The sequence below is a fragment of the Hydra vulgaris genome, chromosome 05 (assembly GCF_038396675.1).
Source record: "Hydra vulgaris chromosome 05, alternate assembly HydraT2T_AEP".
Lineage (NCBI taxonomy): Eukaryota > Metazoa > Cnidaria > Hydrozoa > Anthoathecata > Hydridae > Hydra > Hydra vulgaris.
The window spans coordinates 15,800,024-15,819,510 of NC_088924.1; the positions used below are offsets into that span (position 1 = coordinate 15,800,024).

At 26.8% G+C, this 19,487-nt stretch overlaps 2 protein-coding genes across 4 annotated transcripts in view; both read left to right on the top strand.

Moving 5' to 3' along the window:
- Positions 1 to 19,487, top strand: part of LOC136071887 (leucine-rich repeat protein soc-2 homolog) — a 63,463-nt gene that overhangs the window by 41,075 nt on the left and 2,901 nt on the right. For all 3 annotated transcript variants that reach the window (XM_065797504.1, XM_065797505.1, XM_065797503.1), the window contains exons 14-20: positions 3,342 to 3,410; positions 8,128 to 8,173; positions 8,309 to 8,374; positions 13,359 to 13,417; positions 13,589 to 13,676; positions 14,847 to 14,916; positions 15,032 to 15,099. In XM_065797504.1, the coding sequence (XP_065653576.1) occupies positions 3,342 to 3,410; positions 8,128 to 8,173; positions 8,309 to 8,374; positions 13,359 to 13,417; positions 13,589 to 13,676; positions 14,847 to 14,916; positions 15,032 to 15,099 (466 nt within the window). The remainder of the gene's footprint in view (positions 1 to 3,341; positions 3,411 to 8,127; positions 8,174 to 8,308; positions 8,375 to 13,358; positions 13,418 to 13,588; positions 13,677 to 14,846; positions 14,917 to 15,031; positions 15,100 to 19,487) is intronic.
- LOC136080621 (uncharacterized) lies at positions 16,329 to 18,673 on the top strand. The gene is made up of 2 exons (XM_065797502.1): positions 16,329 to 17,040; positions 17,144 to 18,673. Exons 1-2 carry the CDS (start codon positions 16,470 to 16,472, stop codon positions 18,529 to 18,531), a joined length of 1,959 nt encoding a protein of 652 aa, XP_065653574.1. The 5' UTR covers positions 16,329 to 16,469; the 3' UTR covers positions 18,532 to 18,673.

Consider the following 19,487-nt stretch of genomic DNA (forward strand, 5'->3'; position numbering starts at 1 on the left):
CTCTTTCGTCAGTTATATGCAAAATTTTAGAAAGGATATTTAAAAAACCAACATTCGGCATCTTTTAGACAATTTGATAAATAAGAATCAGCATGATTTTTAACAGGTAAATCATGCTTTAAAAATTTGCTTAAAAGCCAAGATATTGTAACTCTAATAGTGGATCAAGATTGTCCTATTGATATCCTCTTTACTGACTTTTCTAAAGCATTTGACAGAGTTCACCATAGAAAACTTATATTAAAATTTGAAATGTACGGTATAAAGGGATTCATTCTTAAATGGATTGAGTCTTTTTATCAAACAGAAGACAAAGAGTTGTTCATGAAGACATTACTTCTACGTGGCTTAGTGATTTAAGTGGTTTACTGCAAGGCTCTGTTCTGGGACCAATTTTTTTTAAATTTATATCAATGATTTTCCCGATAAACTAAAAAATAAATGCAAGCTCTATGCTGATGATTGTAAAGTTTTCCACATAATCCATGATAACAGTAGTAATGATCTACAGGATGATATAAATTCTATTTTTTATTGGTGCAATGACTGGAGATTTTTTTTTATTGGTGCAGTGACTGGAGTATGCAAATAAATATAGAAAAATGTAAAATAATGCATGTCAATAAAAGTAATAAATTAAATAAAAATATCAATTTGGAATTTTTTTTCTAATCATATTATTCCTATTTGGAATAATTTGCCGTAGATGTCGAACTTAATAAGTCAGTGTTAAACTTAAAAAAAAGTCTTGATGAGTTTTATTTGAATTAAAATTTTAAATTGTAGTTTTTAAACTTGCTGCTAAAATGGATTACCACTCAGTGAGCATTTGCTCATCGCAGCAATTAAATAAATAAAATAAAAAATATATATATACATATATATATATATATATATATATATATATATATATATATATATATATATATATATATATATATATATATATTTATATATACACACACACGCACACATATTGGAGATAATTTATGTGGTTTGCTTAAAAATTAAAAAATAAAACCAGTGAGCTTAAGTTGATGGAAAGTTTAGATCTCAAAGCAAAGTGATCTGGTAAACTTTGCAATGAGGAAAATTTAACGAAAAAATTTTCTCTGACATTTTTTTAAATTATTTGTAAATAAACGAATTAAGCAATAGGGTTATGAGGGTGGCAGTTTTTTCAATATTTAAATTATTTTTATATATTTTAATATTTGTTTTAATACCTTATTAAAGCTTGAATCATTATTTTATATATATATATATATATATATATATATATATATATATATATATATATATATATATATATATGTTATTAAAAGAATGCTCAGCGAATTAACCTTGTACTTTTAGATTACAGCTTCACACTTTATTGAACTCTGCATGTGTTGATGATGTTATAAAAAAATATTTTTTGAGTTAATATGTAATTAAAAAAACTCTTAATGTGGCACTCAACATTAAGAAAATGTTGTCCCTCATTATTTTTTCAGAATAGTCTCCGCTAGCAAATCCTGCAGGACATCAGAAGTATCAAACAACAGGAATAATAAAAATCACTTTTTATGAAATATTGAAAAATTATAAAATTACTATATCAACATCCAAAACCATATTAACTAAAATACCAAGAGCTATACAAAACTATTATTATATTCATAATGAAATAAGTATTTCTTAAACAGTAAACTACAGCAAAACTTTTCTATAAAATAGTTTTAATTCTATTTAAATGTAATAAATCTAATAATTTGATTTATTGATTAAGTGTAATAAATACATATTTATTTTAATTTTTTTTTTTACAAAGTTTTTTTTATACATTTAATCTTGAATAGCAAGGCTATATATAAAACATCTAGGCAAAAGAACCATAATCATTTTGTTTAGTTTATTATAACTTTTGTAAGATGTATGCTTTAAAAAAATTAATCTAATTTATGAAGGTTTAATAAAAAGAAGTTTTTATTTACTAAATAAAATTTTATAACTTATGGACTTTTTTTTTTAACTAGCCAAAAGTTGTTTTTGCAGCTTGGTCTTATTTAGGTTTCATCAAAATAGACTCATGCTTATTTGTAAAATAATGTTTAAATAATAAACTTAATGAAAATTTTGCTAATTAATTTAAAACCATTCAACATACAAAATGTATCAGACAAACATTTGTTCTGAAAATAAAACTCTAAAAGACCAAAAAAAAAAAATGTCGTTTCAAGTTTTGTTAAACAATCTTTTCAATGTTTTCGTTTTTTTTTTTTTTAATTATAAAAGTATAAATGTGCTTAGTTTTATAGTTATCCATTTTTTCAAAAATAACTTTGTTTTTTTAAAAAAAAATTATAAAAGTATAAATGTGCTTAGTTTTATGACAATGTGTTAGGCTTAGTTGCTATGTCAACAAAAAACTCTTTGCTCTCAAAAGTTTTTGTTTCTGAAGTAAAAAAATAAGTATAGTTTAATCATGTTTTATTTTTGCTAAATAAACAAAACTTTTATTTTATATTAAATTAAATTTCAAGTGTTTCAATTCAAACCAACGCTTATTCGAATCCAACGGTTACTCGGAATTCTTTAAAAGAATTTCAAAGGTTTTTTTACCTCTACTTAAAAACTTTTTCAAAGGAAAAAATTTAATTGCATGAATTTTTTTAAACAAAATGGTATTTTTAAATATTATGGCGCCTAACTTTTTTTAGTCTATTGTGTTTTCCTAATGAAGCAATGAGATATCTATTGAATAGAGTGCATTCTTATTATCTTTTTCTATTATGGCCAGATTTTCTAGCAGAAATAACTAATTAGGCTTTTGGTGATGTTGTTGCTACTAAAAGTATTTTCAAAATTTATAGTGTAATTAAATTATAAATAATTTAAATATTTTGTTATTAGATTTTATTATAAAATCAGGACCTAAAACCGGTATTGCAATACTAAAATGAGTACTACACCCTGGATTTGGTACTTATGAATTGGATGCACAAGGATGCTGTCTAATAATTCCAAAGTTTAAAAAATACACTAAAAGATTCTTTTTTTACCATGACATTGATTATATTATTATTTCTTTTGTTATTATTAATGTTGTTGTTGTTGTTATTGGTGGTGGTGATGGTGATGATGGTGGTGGTTGTAGTGGTGGTGGTGGTGGTGGTGGTTGTATTATTACTGTTGTAATGATTATTAGAAGTAGCATTATCATTATTATTATTGTTAGTATTATATATATTTTTTTTTATTGTTTTTTTTTTTAATTAATGAATATTTTTAATTTTAGTTTTTTTTTTTATCTGATTAAATGTAAGTTTTTCTTTCTGATTAATTTATTTCTTTAATAGTCACTGGTGTTTGATCACAATAAAATTAAAAAAATTCCATTTGGCATATTTTCAAAAGCTCAGTTCTTAGTAAGTATTTTGAGTTTTTTAAACTGTAATGGAATTTTATAAAAACTATGGAATTGAATGTTATTTTTATAAAGATTTAAGTGGTATTATTTAAATGTATTCTATAAAGTAGAGTGTTCAATGTTCTTAAAAGAACAGAGCAATAATAAATTATTAAATTAGTAGAAAATAAGTTATCAATTTTTTTTTTCATTTTACACTGTGTTTAATCAATAGAGAATTTTATGTTTTTACTTTCATGAAAAATAAAGCTTCTTAAAGCTTCTTAAAGCTTCTCAATAAGTCTTAATGAAATCTTAATGATAAATGATTTTGAAGTAACAAATGCAATTTTAATGCTCTATATATATATATATATATATATATATATATATATATATATATATATATATATATATATATATATATATATATATATATATATATATATATATATATATATATATTATATTATAGTTAAATTTTTTATTTTAAGCAATTTATTATAAGACACCTATATCTAATATCTTGAGAATATTTTCAACAAAAAATGGGCTCAGTTTCTTATGGACTTCAAAGGGTTAAAAAATACTTTAAATCTATGAGCAAATTAAATAAAAAAAATCTATAAAAAAATAAAAATAATACCATAAAAAAATTGATGGTAACTACACATTTTTAATTTTATTTTAAGGGGAAGAGTTAAAAAAGAATGACATCATTTTTAAGGGTGGGTCTGCCAAACATTGACAGAGTTTGACAAAGGGGAAAGAGGGAGTTGAAAAAATCGTCCTGGATGTCCCTTAATATAGTTAAAATTTATAAAGATATTCAAAATGAAACCTTTATTTGTAAAGGCTCTTTTCATGGAATAAGGATTATTGTCAGTGTTTGTTGACATTTATTGATGTTTTTTATATGTTTTTGTTTAATTTTCTTTGGCTGTTTGTCTGAAGTAGATTTTTAAATTAAGTTTTAGAAGCCGGCAAAACCATACAAAAAAGTTTTTAAATTTTGAAAAAGGCAAATTTTGCTCAATATATTATTAAGCCAGAAATTATATTTTATTAAAAAATAATTTTTCATTAAAACGCCATATTTGTTGTTTAAATATTTCCTTAAATACTTTTTATCAATAACAACAAAAAAGTGTGAAAATTTTATTTTTTTACATCTTTTGAAAACTTTGATTTCTTATTTTAAAGAAGTTTAAGTTTTTTTTTTAACTTATAAATGACTTATATACTATTATGTTAATATTTAAATCACATAAAAAAAAATATTTTTTGCATTTTATATAAATACTTTCAACAATGCAAACATCAATAGTTTTGAGTTATAAGTTTTTTTTTTTTTCAAAAATATCATTTAAAACCATCGGATCAACCTGTATCAACCACCTAAAATGATATATAATTGAATACCAATATGACATTGATCTTGTGGTATAAAAATTGGCTGCCTATAGCTGCCTAAACGAATACACTTTTAAATTCAATTAACTACGTCCACGTTTCTTGTTAATGCGTTTTTGATTGATAACAAAAAATTTAAGAATATTTGAAATTTAAAAACTGCTGTTTGACTTTATAATAATTTTTATTAAAGACATAAGTTTTAAATTAAATATTTTTGTATTTTTTAATTGCTTTCCAGTAACTTCCTCGTATTTGCTCAATGAACATTTAGATCGCATTGAAACCATTATTCCTAATTTTTTATGCTACCGTTTTAAAGTAATAAAAACTCAGAGACTGTGATAAAATATGAATTATATACTTCTACGTAGTACAAGTTTGGGACATAATATTTATTATTTATTTTATAATTTCCGAAAACAATAAAATTATATGTAATCAATAAAAAACACGATAACAACCAATGAGAAATAAAGGAAAGGAACTGAGTTTCATAGTTACAGCTCGTAAAAAAATTACTTTATTAAAAACATTTTAAATTACTTTCTTTCAAATTAAAAGTATTTTATTGAACAGACAATCTCTTAAAAATGGATAGGAGATGTCTTATGAATTATATAATGGAAAATAATTTACTACAAAATGATGATTTACATGCAAAGATTTTGAGTTTTGTTTCCCAAAGCAATTTTGAAGAATCTAATGATAACTTGTCAATTATTTCGAAATTCATTTACCAAGCTAAAAAAAAGTGGAAAAAATCGAATAGAACAAGTGCAGTATTTGAAAAAAGATATAAAGTTTGGTTAAACTAAACTATATTTGACTGTAAAAAAAAAAAAATCGAAACAAAAACCTGTGGTATGTTTACTTTAATTATGTGTAAATTTATTATAATGTGTATAATTTATCTGTATTATTATTACCACGATTTAATAATTGATAAAATAATATTATACTTTAAGGTGGATGCCCTTCGATTTTGTTTGAAGATGCGTCTGTGAGAACTAAAGATCGCATAATTAAAGAGCTTTTGAGTAAATATAATTTAAACGAACTTTTATATGCAGCAAGTAAAAGTTTGAAAAGGGATAAAAGGTTTATAGAAGCAAAAGTGGTTAAAAAAATATACAACAAAGAATTATCGACAGAATCACTTACTTCAGACAATCATTAGCGCTAGTCTTAAATGCTAATTTATCCAAAGAAACTAATCAGCATTTAAGAAACAGTACTCTTCCATTCAGCTCTCTATACCCATCCTATCATATTGTAAAAGAGGCTAAAAATAAATGCTACCCTGAAAACATTCAGGTCAGTGACTACTCTGCAGAGGTTCCATTACAAGCTCTTCTTTTTCATACTGCATCAAGAATATGTTCAGCTTATAGTGTTGTGTTAAATTCACCTGTGCTTAAAGATTGTACTACACTATTTATAATATACAAAGCTGGTTTTGATGGTGCAACAGGACAATCTGTTTATAAACAACTGTCAGATGTTTCTAGTGAACTTCATACAGATGAATCACTTTTCATAACTTGCTTGGTTCCTCTAGAACTATATTGTTTCAAAGATGACAAAAAACAGGTTGTTTAAAGAAATCCGAAACCATCGTCAACTAATTACTGCAGACCTCTGAGATTTAAATATAGTAAAGAACCAAATGAAGTAATTCTTGCAGAATATGAGTCAATTATGGCTTCTTTTAAAGAGATAACATTATCTGTTGTACCTGTTTTATTGGAACTAATTACTGCAGACCTCTGAGATTTAAATATAGAAAAGAACCAAATGAAGTAATCCTTGCAGAATATGAGTCAATTATGGCTTCTATTAAAGAGATATCTTTGTTTTATTGGAGGACGGTACAACAAAGGAAGTTAAAATACAACATATAGTAAATTTAACAATGATAGATGGAAAAATTCAAACTATTATTTCCACAGCAACCAACTCATACCAATGCTGTTTAGTGTGTGGTGCATCTCCAATCGAAATGAACAATTTATCTTTAGTTGTTCAAAAAAAAACTTTAGAAGGCAATATAAAACATGGCGTTTCAACTTTGCATGCTTGGATAAGGTTTTTAGAATGTATGCTCCATATCTCTTATAAGATGCCGATTATGAAGTGGCAGGCTAGAAATCAAGACGAAAAAAAATATTGTTAAACTGAGAAAGTTTGAAGTCTGTGCTGAATTTCGAACAAGGATAGGTCTTGTCATAGACCAACCGAGAATATGTGGGGCAGGTCCATCAAACGATGGCAACACAGCTAGGCGATTTTTTCAGCAATACGATGTCTTAGCTAGTATAATGAACATTGATGTAGATCTTATGAAAAGGTTTCATATTATTCTGGCCACAATATCAAGTGGTTATGAAATTAACTCATCCAAATTTAAAACATTCTGTTGGGAAACTGCTTCACTCTATGTATTCCTGTATCCTTGGTATCCTATGACCCAAACACTTCATAAGATTTTATTTATGGCTATAAAGTCATTGAACTATTTACTCTTCCATTAGATATGTTTTCTGAAGAGGCTCAAGAGGCTACCAATAAGGTTTTTAAGATTTTTCGTGAAAATTTTACAAGAAAATGCGATCGGAAAAAAAACAATATAGACCTTTTTCATTGCCTTTTAGGTGCATCTGATCCTTTAATTTGCACATTAAGAAAGAAGATACATAACAAAAAAAAAAGTCTACCATCTGGTGTACTTGAACTATTGCAAGAGCCAACGATAGAATACTCTGTGTAAAACATAAATTTAAATATCTTTGTTGTTAATTTTGTTGGGTAAAAACGGAATTTTTTATAAATGGAAAATAAATGAGTTTTTTAATAATTTGCGTAATTATGTAATAAAATTTGAAGTTTTTAAAAAACAAATGTTATTTTTTCCACAAATTATGTTTTTCAATATAATAAACTGTTTCTAATTATAAAAAAAAATAATTTTGGTTTTAGAGGTTTTGGCTAGAAAATGTCACTTTTGACCCACTGTGAAGTGGATAAATATTTACATAATTAACATAAATTTACATCATTTATTTTATGTAAATTAGGTTACAATTATTAAATATTTTTTGTGGTCTCCATTTAATTGTTTCATTAAAAAGTGATTTTTAATAAAATATTTATGTTTTCCATTATCAAGTTTACCAATTTATGCAACAACAAAAAAAAGTATTAATAGTTTATTTTTTTTAAATAAATACTATAATAAATGTAATAAAATAAATACTGTTTTTTTTTTGTTTGTTTATTTTTTCAAGTAATTTATTGTATTTAATTTTTTTTTCAATTTATAGACAAAGTTGAATTTGAAAGATAATTTAATTGCTGAACTTCCGCTTGGTAAATTTATATTGAGGCTTATTTTCAATAACATACAAAAATATATATAAATATTCACACATATATCAATGACAACTTTTTTTAGCACACAGCTATTATTTGCTTATAATCTAACTTTAAGTTTTTTTGTTTTAGATTTTGGTACATGGGCTAATTTGGATGAATTAAATTTAGGAACAAATCAGTTAACAGTTCTGCCAGGTTATTTATTTATTATGTTTACACAGATATAAACACACATATATCAACAGTGGGCAGTGTTCCAAATTGTTATGCAAAATAAAATTTTAATTATTATTGTTAGACCAAGTAGAAAGAAATATAAATACAATGTTAAGCATAATTTGTTACAGTATTTTAGTAATTATTAAAAAAAATCAAAAAAATATGTTTTTGAAGCATTTTTGCGCTATATTTGTATTCTGTTTGAAAGTTATGTATAATATGTTAGAAATTTATAATATGTTAGAAATTTGAAAACCATGTATATAACTAGTTTCTGAAAGTACTAGTTGTTTTTATAATTTTTTTGTTTGTAAAAACAGAATTCTTTGCATTATCAGTTTTTTTGTTAATTGACCTTCTGCTCTAATATTTTTTGACACAATAAAAGGACTTTGTCTCCTCATTGTGTGATTTATTGATTTAGTGATTCATTAAACTTATTAAGGAATATTTAATATTTTTAAATGTAGTAAAATAACTTGTAAAATAACTTGAAATTTAAAATAAAAAGTGTTTAATTGAACTAGCTTTATAGTCCTCTTACTGCTATCATTTGATACCTCTAGATTATATACAAACTGTTTAAATTTTAGGTAATATTTATTTAGGTCCCTTGTCTCAGTTGGAGTCTTAAGCCATATTTTTCTGCATTTCCATGGTTTAACATATGAAAAAGTAACTAACTCTAAACTCTTAACTAAAGTTAATAGGTGGAGTCAGACTTGGTGCAGTATCATTAAACATAAAGAAGTTCAGTAAGCTAAAACTTTTTTTTTTTCAATGGTATAATTTGTAAGCATTTAGGAGTTAAGTACAGCCTCTTTGCAATGTCACTCCATTTTTGTACATTTTTATCAACCAGAGATATCACTACAATATTTAGGTCTAAGTACCATGTGTGTCTCTTAAGAGATTTTTGAATATCTTCTGCCATAAATCACTTAACAAAAAAACTGATTATGTAAAAAACTCTTTTTTTACAAACAAAAAAAATTATTAAAAAAACTAGTATTTTCAGAAACTAGTTGTATACAGGGTTTTCGAATTTTCTACATATTACCCATTTTTTAAAACATGGAAAACAATGTTAGTTGAAAATTAAAAAAGTTAGTTTTTTGAAACACCCTAATATATATATATATATATATATATATATATATATATATATATATATATATATATATATATATATATATATATATATATATATATATATATATATATATATATATATATATATATATATGTAAATTATGTTAGTGTATTTTACAAATAGAGTGCTCAATGTTCTTAAAGAACAGAGCAATAATTAATTAGTAAAAAACACTTATCTAACTTTTATCTTCGACTTGAAGTTTCACCATTGCTGGATCACCAGGAAGAGTTACTAAATCTCAAAAAAAATTCAATTTATAGAAAAAAATATTTTACAGGAAGTTATAAATTATTATAAAAAATTTTAAATTACTATATTTTTTTGTTAACGGGAAGTTACAGAAAGTAATTATGAAATAATTTTCTTTGGAATGGGGATAGTTTAATTTGGTCATTTGTTTTTATAATTTTTTAAGAGGTATTTATTTTCGTGCTTACATTTAGAAATTAATTCAGATTTTTTATTTAATAAATTTTCTTGATTCAAATGAGTAATTATTTCAAATTTTTCTTGCAAACATAGCATACATTTTTTGGAAATGTTATTATAGGCAGGGGCAGATTTTAGAATAGACCATTGTAAATTAAAATTTTTATTTTTTTCTTTTAAATCCCAAATATATTTTGACAGCATAGTCTCTTTTGAATATTTTTTGTGTTTAAAAGATTGTTTGTGGTTGGCATAAATATATATATATATATATATATATATATATATATATATATATATATATATATATACATATATATATATATATATATATATATATATACATATATATATGTATGTATGTATCAACCCTCGGAATTAGAGTCGGCATTTGGCAATGCCGACCTAACTGCCGACCTGAAAGTGTTTGAGGTCAGCAAAAGATTGCCAACCTTGTTTCTATGTTTTATAGTAAGACCTTTGTATCAAATAATTTTTGCTGACCTGATGGCGACCCCTAAAAGATTAAGGTCGGCAAATTATTGCCGACCTAATTTTTCCTAATTCCGAGGTTTGATATATATATTATATATTATATATATTTTATATATATATATATATATTTTATATATATATATATATATATATATATATATATACATATATTGTGTTATGTTATTGTGCTCCACAATTGATTTCATCAATTGTCACAGTGTACATTATTATTATTATTATTGTTATTATTATTATTATTATATATATATATATATATGTATATAAATATATATATATATATGTATATATATGTATATATATATATATATAAAATATATATATATATAATATATATATATATATATATATATATATATATATATATATATATATATATATAATATATATATATATATAATATATATAACCAGACCAAAAAAAGTTTAAAAACCTTTTTTTTCTTAAATGATAGGTTGCTTGCTCAAACCAAACTCTCAGTCGATGTAACGTCACTTCCTTGTAGCAGCAGGCTACAAGATAGTCGATGTAGCAACACTCCCTTGTAGCAGCAGGCTATAAGATAGTCGATGTAGCAACACTCTACACATGTTTTTAAAATATGTTTTAATAAAACAAAAACATTAATTAAAAATAAATTTCTAGTCATTATTATTGCAGTTTTTAAAAAAATGACAAAACTTGATGTACTTCCACTTTAATTTAATTGTATTAACTTTTTGACGACAATAAAATGTAGCTTAAATGTCAAAGTTGCAAAATTGTTGTTGAAAGAGATTTTTTTACCATAAAAGTCTCTTTCAACTACAAGATAAGGAGATGGCAGTGCTGAAAGAGCCTAAATGCCTTCTCCAGTGAATAAAAAAGTTGATAAAAAGTTCACAGAAAAGCTTAAAAAGCATGTTGAAAAGAATCCGGCTGTAACCATCAGAAAGACAGCAAAATTGTGCAAGGTTGATGAAAGGACAGTCAGAAAAACTCTAAAAACACTTGGAAAAGTCAGTATGGCCCAGTGATGGGCACAAACTTTTTTATTATAGTTTAACTAAACTACTAAAACTAAAAAAAAGTAGTTAAACTTTTAGTTACAAACTTTTTATAAAAAGTAGTTAACTTAAACTAATTAGAAATAGCTAAAATTCAACTTTTTTGATTTTTCGTTTATTGTTTCATCAACTTCTGATCCAGGGGGTCTAGAATTAAAAATACCCTATAAAATTATTTTCTGAAACTTTAAAAAATGAACAATATATATACAAATTATATTCCATTTACTTTTACAAATATATTCCATACTTTATTCAATAAACAATATAATACGAAACAATAGCCGTAAAAAATAACCAAAGGAGCCATCCAGTTATGTAGACCTGGGAGATATGTAATCAAAAATTTTCTGACAACTAGCCCTAAAATTTTTTTCATCAGGTTCACCACTTTTTAGTTTAACATCTTTGTAGCACATGTTCACAAGTAAGCTGTTCATGTTATCAATAATAATAACAGATTATTAGATTAACAGTTTGAATTTATGATATTAGCAGACCAAGCGGAAATGATGTTGAAAAGTCCAGTTCATGCACTAAATAAATAAATACATAAAAATAGTAATAACAGAATCCTTTAAGTCCTTGGTCAGGTGAGTGGTGCATAGAAATAGAACGATTTATTTGGCGATATATAAAAAATTTAGTTAATAAAAATTTAGTTAAACTTTTTCAACTAAACTAGGAAAAAAGTTAGTTAAACTAAAAGTTTAACTTAAATAAAAAAACTTAGTTTAACTATTGCATTTAACTAAAAAAAAGTAGTTTAACTAAATGTTAACTAAAAAATTAGTTAACTATGCCCATCACTGGTATGGCCCGACCTTCATGTCAACTTTTAACAGAAGGACTAAAACGATTTACAATTGGAACAATCAAAGAAGCTTCTAAATCACCTAAAAAGCCATTAAAGTTTTCTCAGATGAAAAACTTTTTAGTGTTGACTGTGTGATAAATAGACAAAATGACAGTTTCATTGTGCAGAAGGGTGACAAAGCACCACCTGTGTGTCACACCAAGCACCCTCAGTCCATAATGATGTTAGGAATCATTGCTTCTAATGAAGAGAAATGTCCACCAATCTACATCAAAAAGAAAGAAAAAGTTACCTCGGATGTGTATATTAGCTTACTAAAACACTATGTGGTGCCATGGCTGAAGAAGACATTCCAAGAAAACAATTACATTTTTCAACAGGACAATGCACCTTATCATGGGTCCAGAAAAACTCAACAATATCTTCAGGACAATACAGCTAATTTCTGGCTCAAACACTTTTGGCCACCATCCAGCCCTGACCTGAATCCTCTTGACTATAGTGTGTGGAGCGTAGTTGAGGGTAAGGGTTGCAAAAAGGCCCACTCAAGTGTCAAGTCACTGAAGTCATCAATTACCCGTGCTTGGAACTCAATGTCAAGGGACTATACAATAAGCACCTGCCAGTCCTTCCGTCCTAGGCTTAAGGCAGTGATCAAAAAAAAAGTGTTGAGTTTTGTTTTTTATGCTTAAAGCTAATGTCCCCAACTACCTCCAAATAACTACTGGACATAATTTCTAGGGATTTTTATGATTTTTATTTTACATTCTTTCAAATTTAAAAAATCAACTATAAATTTTATGTTGTGGTTTTCCAATCTTAATTTAGATATCTATTTTTCTTTGAAAACTGTCATCGTTCAGTATAATAATATTTTAATTTAGAATAATAATAATTTAATGATAATTTTACTTAATAATTTTTTTACTTATATTCTAATATTAATATGTTTTTTCTTTTTTTTGAAAAATGTATATACATGGAGTTCAACTTTTTCAGATGATATAAAATGGTTGGTAAACTTAGAAGTTCTTACTTTGAGTAACAATCAACTTAAGGTGTTTATTTGTTTCCTTTTTTTCTATTTTTGTTTAATTTAACATTGGTTAATAAATATTGAAATATGAGTGTTTGTTGGATACATTTTTGTTATTATTGTTTTTGTTGTTTTTTTTACAATTTAGATGGTTAAAAGGGTATTAAAATTAGTAAATCTTATTTTATTTTAGAGGATTCCTCGATCTATTGGAAATCTTCGCAAGCTAAGGGTATTAGATCTTGATGAAAATAATTTGGAATGTCTTCCTAATGAAATTGGTATTGTAAAAGCTTTTTTTTTCTTTTCAAATTTTTTTTTGATTTCAGTAAATATATGTTATTTAATAAATAGTAAAAAACATATACACAGGGTGCTAGCTAGGAATATATTTTTTGCCGCATTTTTGTGATATTGGGAATATTTATTAATATTGTTCTCCAAAATTCTTGATATTATCCTATTACCTTTTTTTTTTTTAAAGTCATTGAAAATTGGAAGTTCTGAGATACATGTGATGCCATAGGGCTGGCTAACACCCTGATACATACATATATGATACATACATATATGTGTGTATATATACACACAATCATACATATATACAAGCCTTGTATATACATATATATATATATATATATTTTTAGTGCTCCTGGGTACCAAAAACTAGGATAAAGTAATCTTTTTGTGACTTTCAAATCCGGAGTCCTTTTTGGGATTCTGCATCCCTGATATATATATATATATATATATATATATATATATATATATATATATATATATATATATATATGTATATATATATATATATATATATATATATATATATATATATATAAATATATATATATATATATGCATATATATATATACACATAAATATATATATACATGCGTACATATACATAAATATATACATAAATATATATATATATAATATATATATATATACATATATAAATACATATAAATATATATATATATATATATATATATATATATATATATATATACAACACTCAGAATTAGGGTCCGCATTCGGCAATGCCGACATAACTGCCGATCTAAAGTTGTTTGACCTCGTTTCTATGTTTTATGGTAAGACCTTTGTATCAAATAATTTTTGCCAACCTGATGCCGACCTTATAAGGTTGAGGTTGGCAAATTATTGCCCACCTGACTTTTCCTAAATCCGAAGGTTGTATATATATATATATATATATATATATATATATATATATATATATATATATATATATATATATTAAAAAAAATATATATATATATATATATATATATATATATATATATATATATATATATATATATAAAAAATGTAATAAATTTTTAAAAAAAAGGTGTTTTTTTATGGGGAAAGTGATTTAGGACTATAATTTTGATTTTAATTTTAAAAAGCTGCTTTGTCTTCATTAAAGATTTTTATGTTTCAGAGTATTTAAAATTCCTTGAAAAGCTGTTGCTGCAATCTAACAAACTTACTACCTTACCAGCTACTATTGGGTGGGTATTTTTAACTAGATTTTTTCGAACAAAATGCAATGCATATTATATTTCTTATAAGTTACTTTTAAATGTCCACAATTAAATCCACAATGTGTTTTTTTAAATAATTTAGACATTTAAAGAAACTTTCATACTTAAGTGTTGGTGAGAATGATTTGACAGTACTTCCACCAGAAATAGGTGAGTGCCAATAATTACATTGTTGACAGTACTTCCACCAGAAATAGGTGAGTGCCAATAATTACATTGTTGACAGTATTTTCACCAGAAATAGGTGAGTGCCAATAATTACATTGTTGACAGTATTTTCACCAGAAATAGGTAAGTGCCAATAATTACATTGTTACAGTACTTCCTTCAGAATTAGGTAAGTGCCAATATTTGCATTATTATAATTGTTAATAACTATGTCACTTGTTTTTAAAGTAAATATTAAGTATAAATCTTAATTTAAAAATGGTGATCAATCGAGAAAAATGTTGATTAATTTTAGGAACATTCATTCCTTGGAAAATACTTGAAAAGATTAAAGTTAAATATTGAAACATTAATAACATAGAAAACCATAACCTACTAAATTATGACCTACTAAATTATAACCTACTAAACCATAGCCTACTGAATCATAACCTATAATTCATAGCCTGCTAAATCATAACCTACTAAATCATAACCTATAAATCAAAACCTATAAATCATAACCTACTAAATCATAACCTACTAAATCATAACCTACTAAATCATAACCTATAAATTGTAACCTACTAAATTGTAACCTACTAAATCATAACCTATAAATCATAGCCTACTAAATCATAACCTACTAAGTAAACAACATGGTTTTTTTCCTAATAAATCTTGTACAAAATATCTCTTATAAACAATAGCTTTTGCAACCGAAGTGATTTCGAAATAAAAACTAATAAACATTCATTTTTTATCACTTTTTGGTGTTTCTTAAAAAAGTTTCTCACTGTTGTAAAAAATGACCAAAAACTACTTTGAGCTGACCCGAGAAAACCGCTTTGACAGGGTGAAACTACAATGTTTCCTGACTCCAAAAATGTAAAATTTGAAATCTAACTATTTCGTCCAAGAAAATAATTTTGATTTTTAGTTTTTAGTACTTTGCACAATAGGGCAAAATGACAGCTTTTCAAATTTTGCATTTTTACAGCATTCAAAAACTCTCCAAAATTAGCATTTATTACTCTAAAACATAACAGTCTATATAGCAAGTATAATTTGTATTTATTTTAACTCAGAAGATAAAATTTTACCTACAATTTCATGGTTGAACTATATTATAAACATTTTGTTGCATCAAAATTGTAAATAAGCTAAAAATTCCGGGAATAGGCAGTGAACATGTTTATTTTAAGTTTTGCATAAAAATTGTAAACAAGCCGAAAATTCCGGGAATAGGCAGTGAACATGTTTGTTTTAAGTTTTGCATCAAAATTGTAAACAAGCTAAAAATTCTGGGAATTGGCAGTGAACATGTTTATTTAAAGTGTTTCACTTATCAGTTGTGTGAGAAAAATTTCAAAATGCCAAATTTTTCAAAAAATCACGAAGATTGTTGGAAATCTGTCTGTGTCTTGTGTCTGAAGAAGTGCTCTCGAGAGTTGACACAGTTCTTTGTTGAAAAGATCCTCAAGCATTACCATACAAGTCTTGATTTGACTGATACCAGAGTGCCAAGAGGCATTTGTGACTCATGTCGAACAATTCTTCGGAGAAAAGATGTTAACCTGCCACCTTTGTTTCCTTTCTCATCTATAAAAGTTAGACCACCAACAAAAGATCAAGGTTGCAACTGTCTTATTTGTCAAGTTGGACATTTGAAGTTGAATGAGAAGAGCCCAGTGGACTATTCTAAACCTGTGGAAGATTGTACCCCTCAAAGATGTGGTGATTGTTTGAGTCTAGTTGGAAGAGGTCTGCCACATCAGTGCACTCCATTCACTTTTAGAGAGAATCTCAAGCAGCTAGCTACAGCTGATCCACTCGCTGCAGAGCAAATAGCTACTCAAGTCATCTCTATTAAACTTTCCACACCTGGTGGTACTGTGAAAATATCGCATCCTAAAGGCGGCCCACCACTTAGAGTTAAAACAGGTGATACTTTTGTATATACATATAAAGATGGCAGGTTCAGAGGGAATACCTTTAATTTTAAAACTTAAAATTACAAAAAGTGTTAATATAATTTCATTTTTAGGAAGCTCAAGTGCAAGAGCTCTTTTTCCTGAACCCAGCATCAAAACTGAAGATCTTGTACAAGTTCAGCTAAACACAGGACTGTCAAACCTTGGCATGAAGAAATTGGCATCAACCATCAACAGAGTCAGTGACACCAAGATTGTGGAGACTAGTTTTCTTGCTAAGTTTGAAGCCATTGGCAAACAGTTGTCTGAGTTTTTTACTCAAACCAGCATCCAAGTTTTATCAGAGAGTAACTCCACTGACTTTGTGGTTGTGCATTGCAAGGATCTTGCCGAGCTTTTGAATGAAGTCCTGCTTTCTCGAAGAGTTTTCCAGAATCATATTGTCAAGTTGGGAATTGATGGAGGTGAAGGATTTCTGAAAGTTTCTCTTGGCATCATGGAGTTGGATTCTCACTGTGATTCAAGGTCATCACCAAGGAAAAAACTTTTAACTCAGAGGACTGCCAAAGACAGTAGTGTAAAGCGTCAAATGCTTGTGGCTTTATCAGAAGGACTACCAGAAAACTTTGAAAATGTGAGGCAGATCTTGTCTTTAATCAAGTTAGACAAAGTCAACTTTGTTGTCTCATGCGACATGAAACTTGCCAACATCCTTTGTGGCCTTCAGAGCCATGCAAGTACTCACCCTTGCTCTTGGTGCAACACAGAATCAAAGCATCTTTCTCAATCAGGATCTTTAAGGACACTAGGCTCACTTGTTGCCTGTTATCAAGAGTTTGCCAAGTCTGGTGGTGATATCAAAAAGGCAAGATCTTTTGGCAATGTAGTGCATGAGCCTTTGCTATCTGGTTCTGAAAACAAACTCATCTTGGAGCTCATACCACCAATGGAACTCCATCTTCTCCTTGGTGTGGTCAATCACATGTACAAAGCCATGACAGAAGTTTGGCCCAATGTTGTCAAGTGGCCCTCAGCTCTCCACATTCAACAAGAACCATACCATGGTGGGCAGTTTGCAGGGAATGCCTGTCACGAGCTTCTCAGCAATCTTGACCTCCTTCAAAGAATTGCAGAGACTGAGTCTGCTTTTCAAGTCTTTGGAATCATTGATGCCCTTCGAAAGTTTAAGTCTGTGGTGACAGCATGTTTTGGTATGGTTCTGGAGGATGACTTTTCTGAAAAAATTGATCGCTTCAGAGACTCATATTTGGCAATCGTGAACATCAGTGTGACTCCAAAAGTTCATGCTGTTTTCTTCCATGTGAAGCAATTCATTGAGATCAAAAGGGCTCCCTTGGGGATCTTTAGTGAGCAGGCAACAGAATCAATGCATCATAATTTCAGCTCACATTGGCAGAGATACAAAAGAGACCGCAATCATCCTGAGTATGCAAAGAGGCTTCTTTCATGTGTTGTGGACTACAACAGCAAGCATTTGTGAAGAATCAAATATTGAGAAGAATTTATTTTATGTATTATTTGCTCTTTATGTGTTTAGAATCAAGAGGTTGTTTTTGTGTTTTGGCTTAGAATAACTAAAAGAATTATTTAAGAAAGTGTTTATTATTTCCATCTTGTTAATGAAAAACTATATCAGTTGTGTCAGAATAAACTATTATTCAAGTGAATTTTAGACAGTTATGTTTTGGAGTAATAAATGCTTATTTTGAAGAGTTTTTGAATGCTGTAAAAATGCAAAATTTGAAAAGCTGTCATTTCGCCCTATTGTGCAAAGTACTAAAAACTAAAAATCAAAATTATTTTCTCGGACAAAATAGTTAGATTTCAAATTTTACATTTTTGGAGTCAGGAAACATTGTAGTTTCACCCTGTCAAAGCGGTTTTCTCGGGTCAGCTGAAAGTAGTTTTTGGTCATTTTTTACAACAGTGTTCTTTGAACTTATTAAAATAAATAAATGCTAAGTTACTAAAAATCATGAGTCGAAGTATAATGGGTAGGAAGTATTAGATCAAAACTGTCTGAGTTCATTTATTGATTAATGGCTTCAAAATTATTTTATACAAAATTACAAAATAATAAATGACTTTGATCTATGTAACTGGCATTATCATCTTTGCAAGGAATCAAGAAGCAGTCATTAAAATTTTACCAAATTGCTTACATCATAATTTTTTTGATAGCTAAACAGACAATAATTGGAATGCTTTACCAAGGTTAAAATCAACTTTAAGCCAGTAGATATTTTTAAAAACCACTTGGCAATTCATATGAGATGTCTTTTATAAAGAGGACAAGTTATTGAAGGCTCGATATTTTGTGTAATCCGGCCAAAATCTAATTAAAAAAGTATCTTTTACAGATTTTTATATTTTAAAATATTTGATAAGGTTAGGAGTAGTAAGGTAAATAAGGTCAAAAATCTAATTATAAAGTAT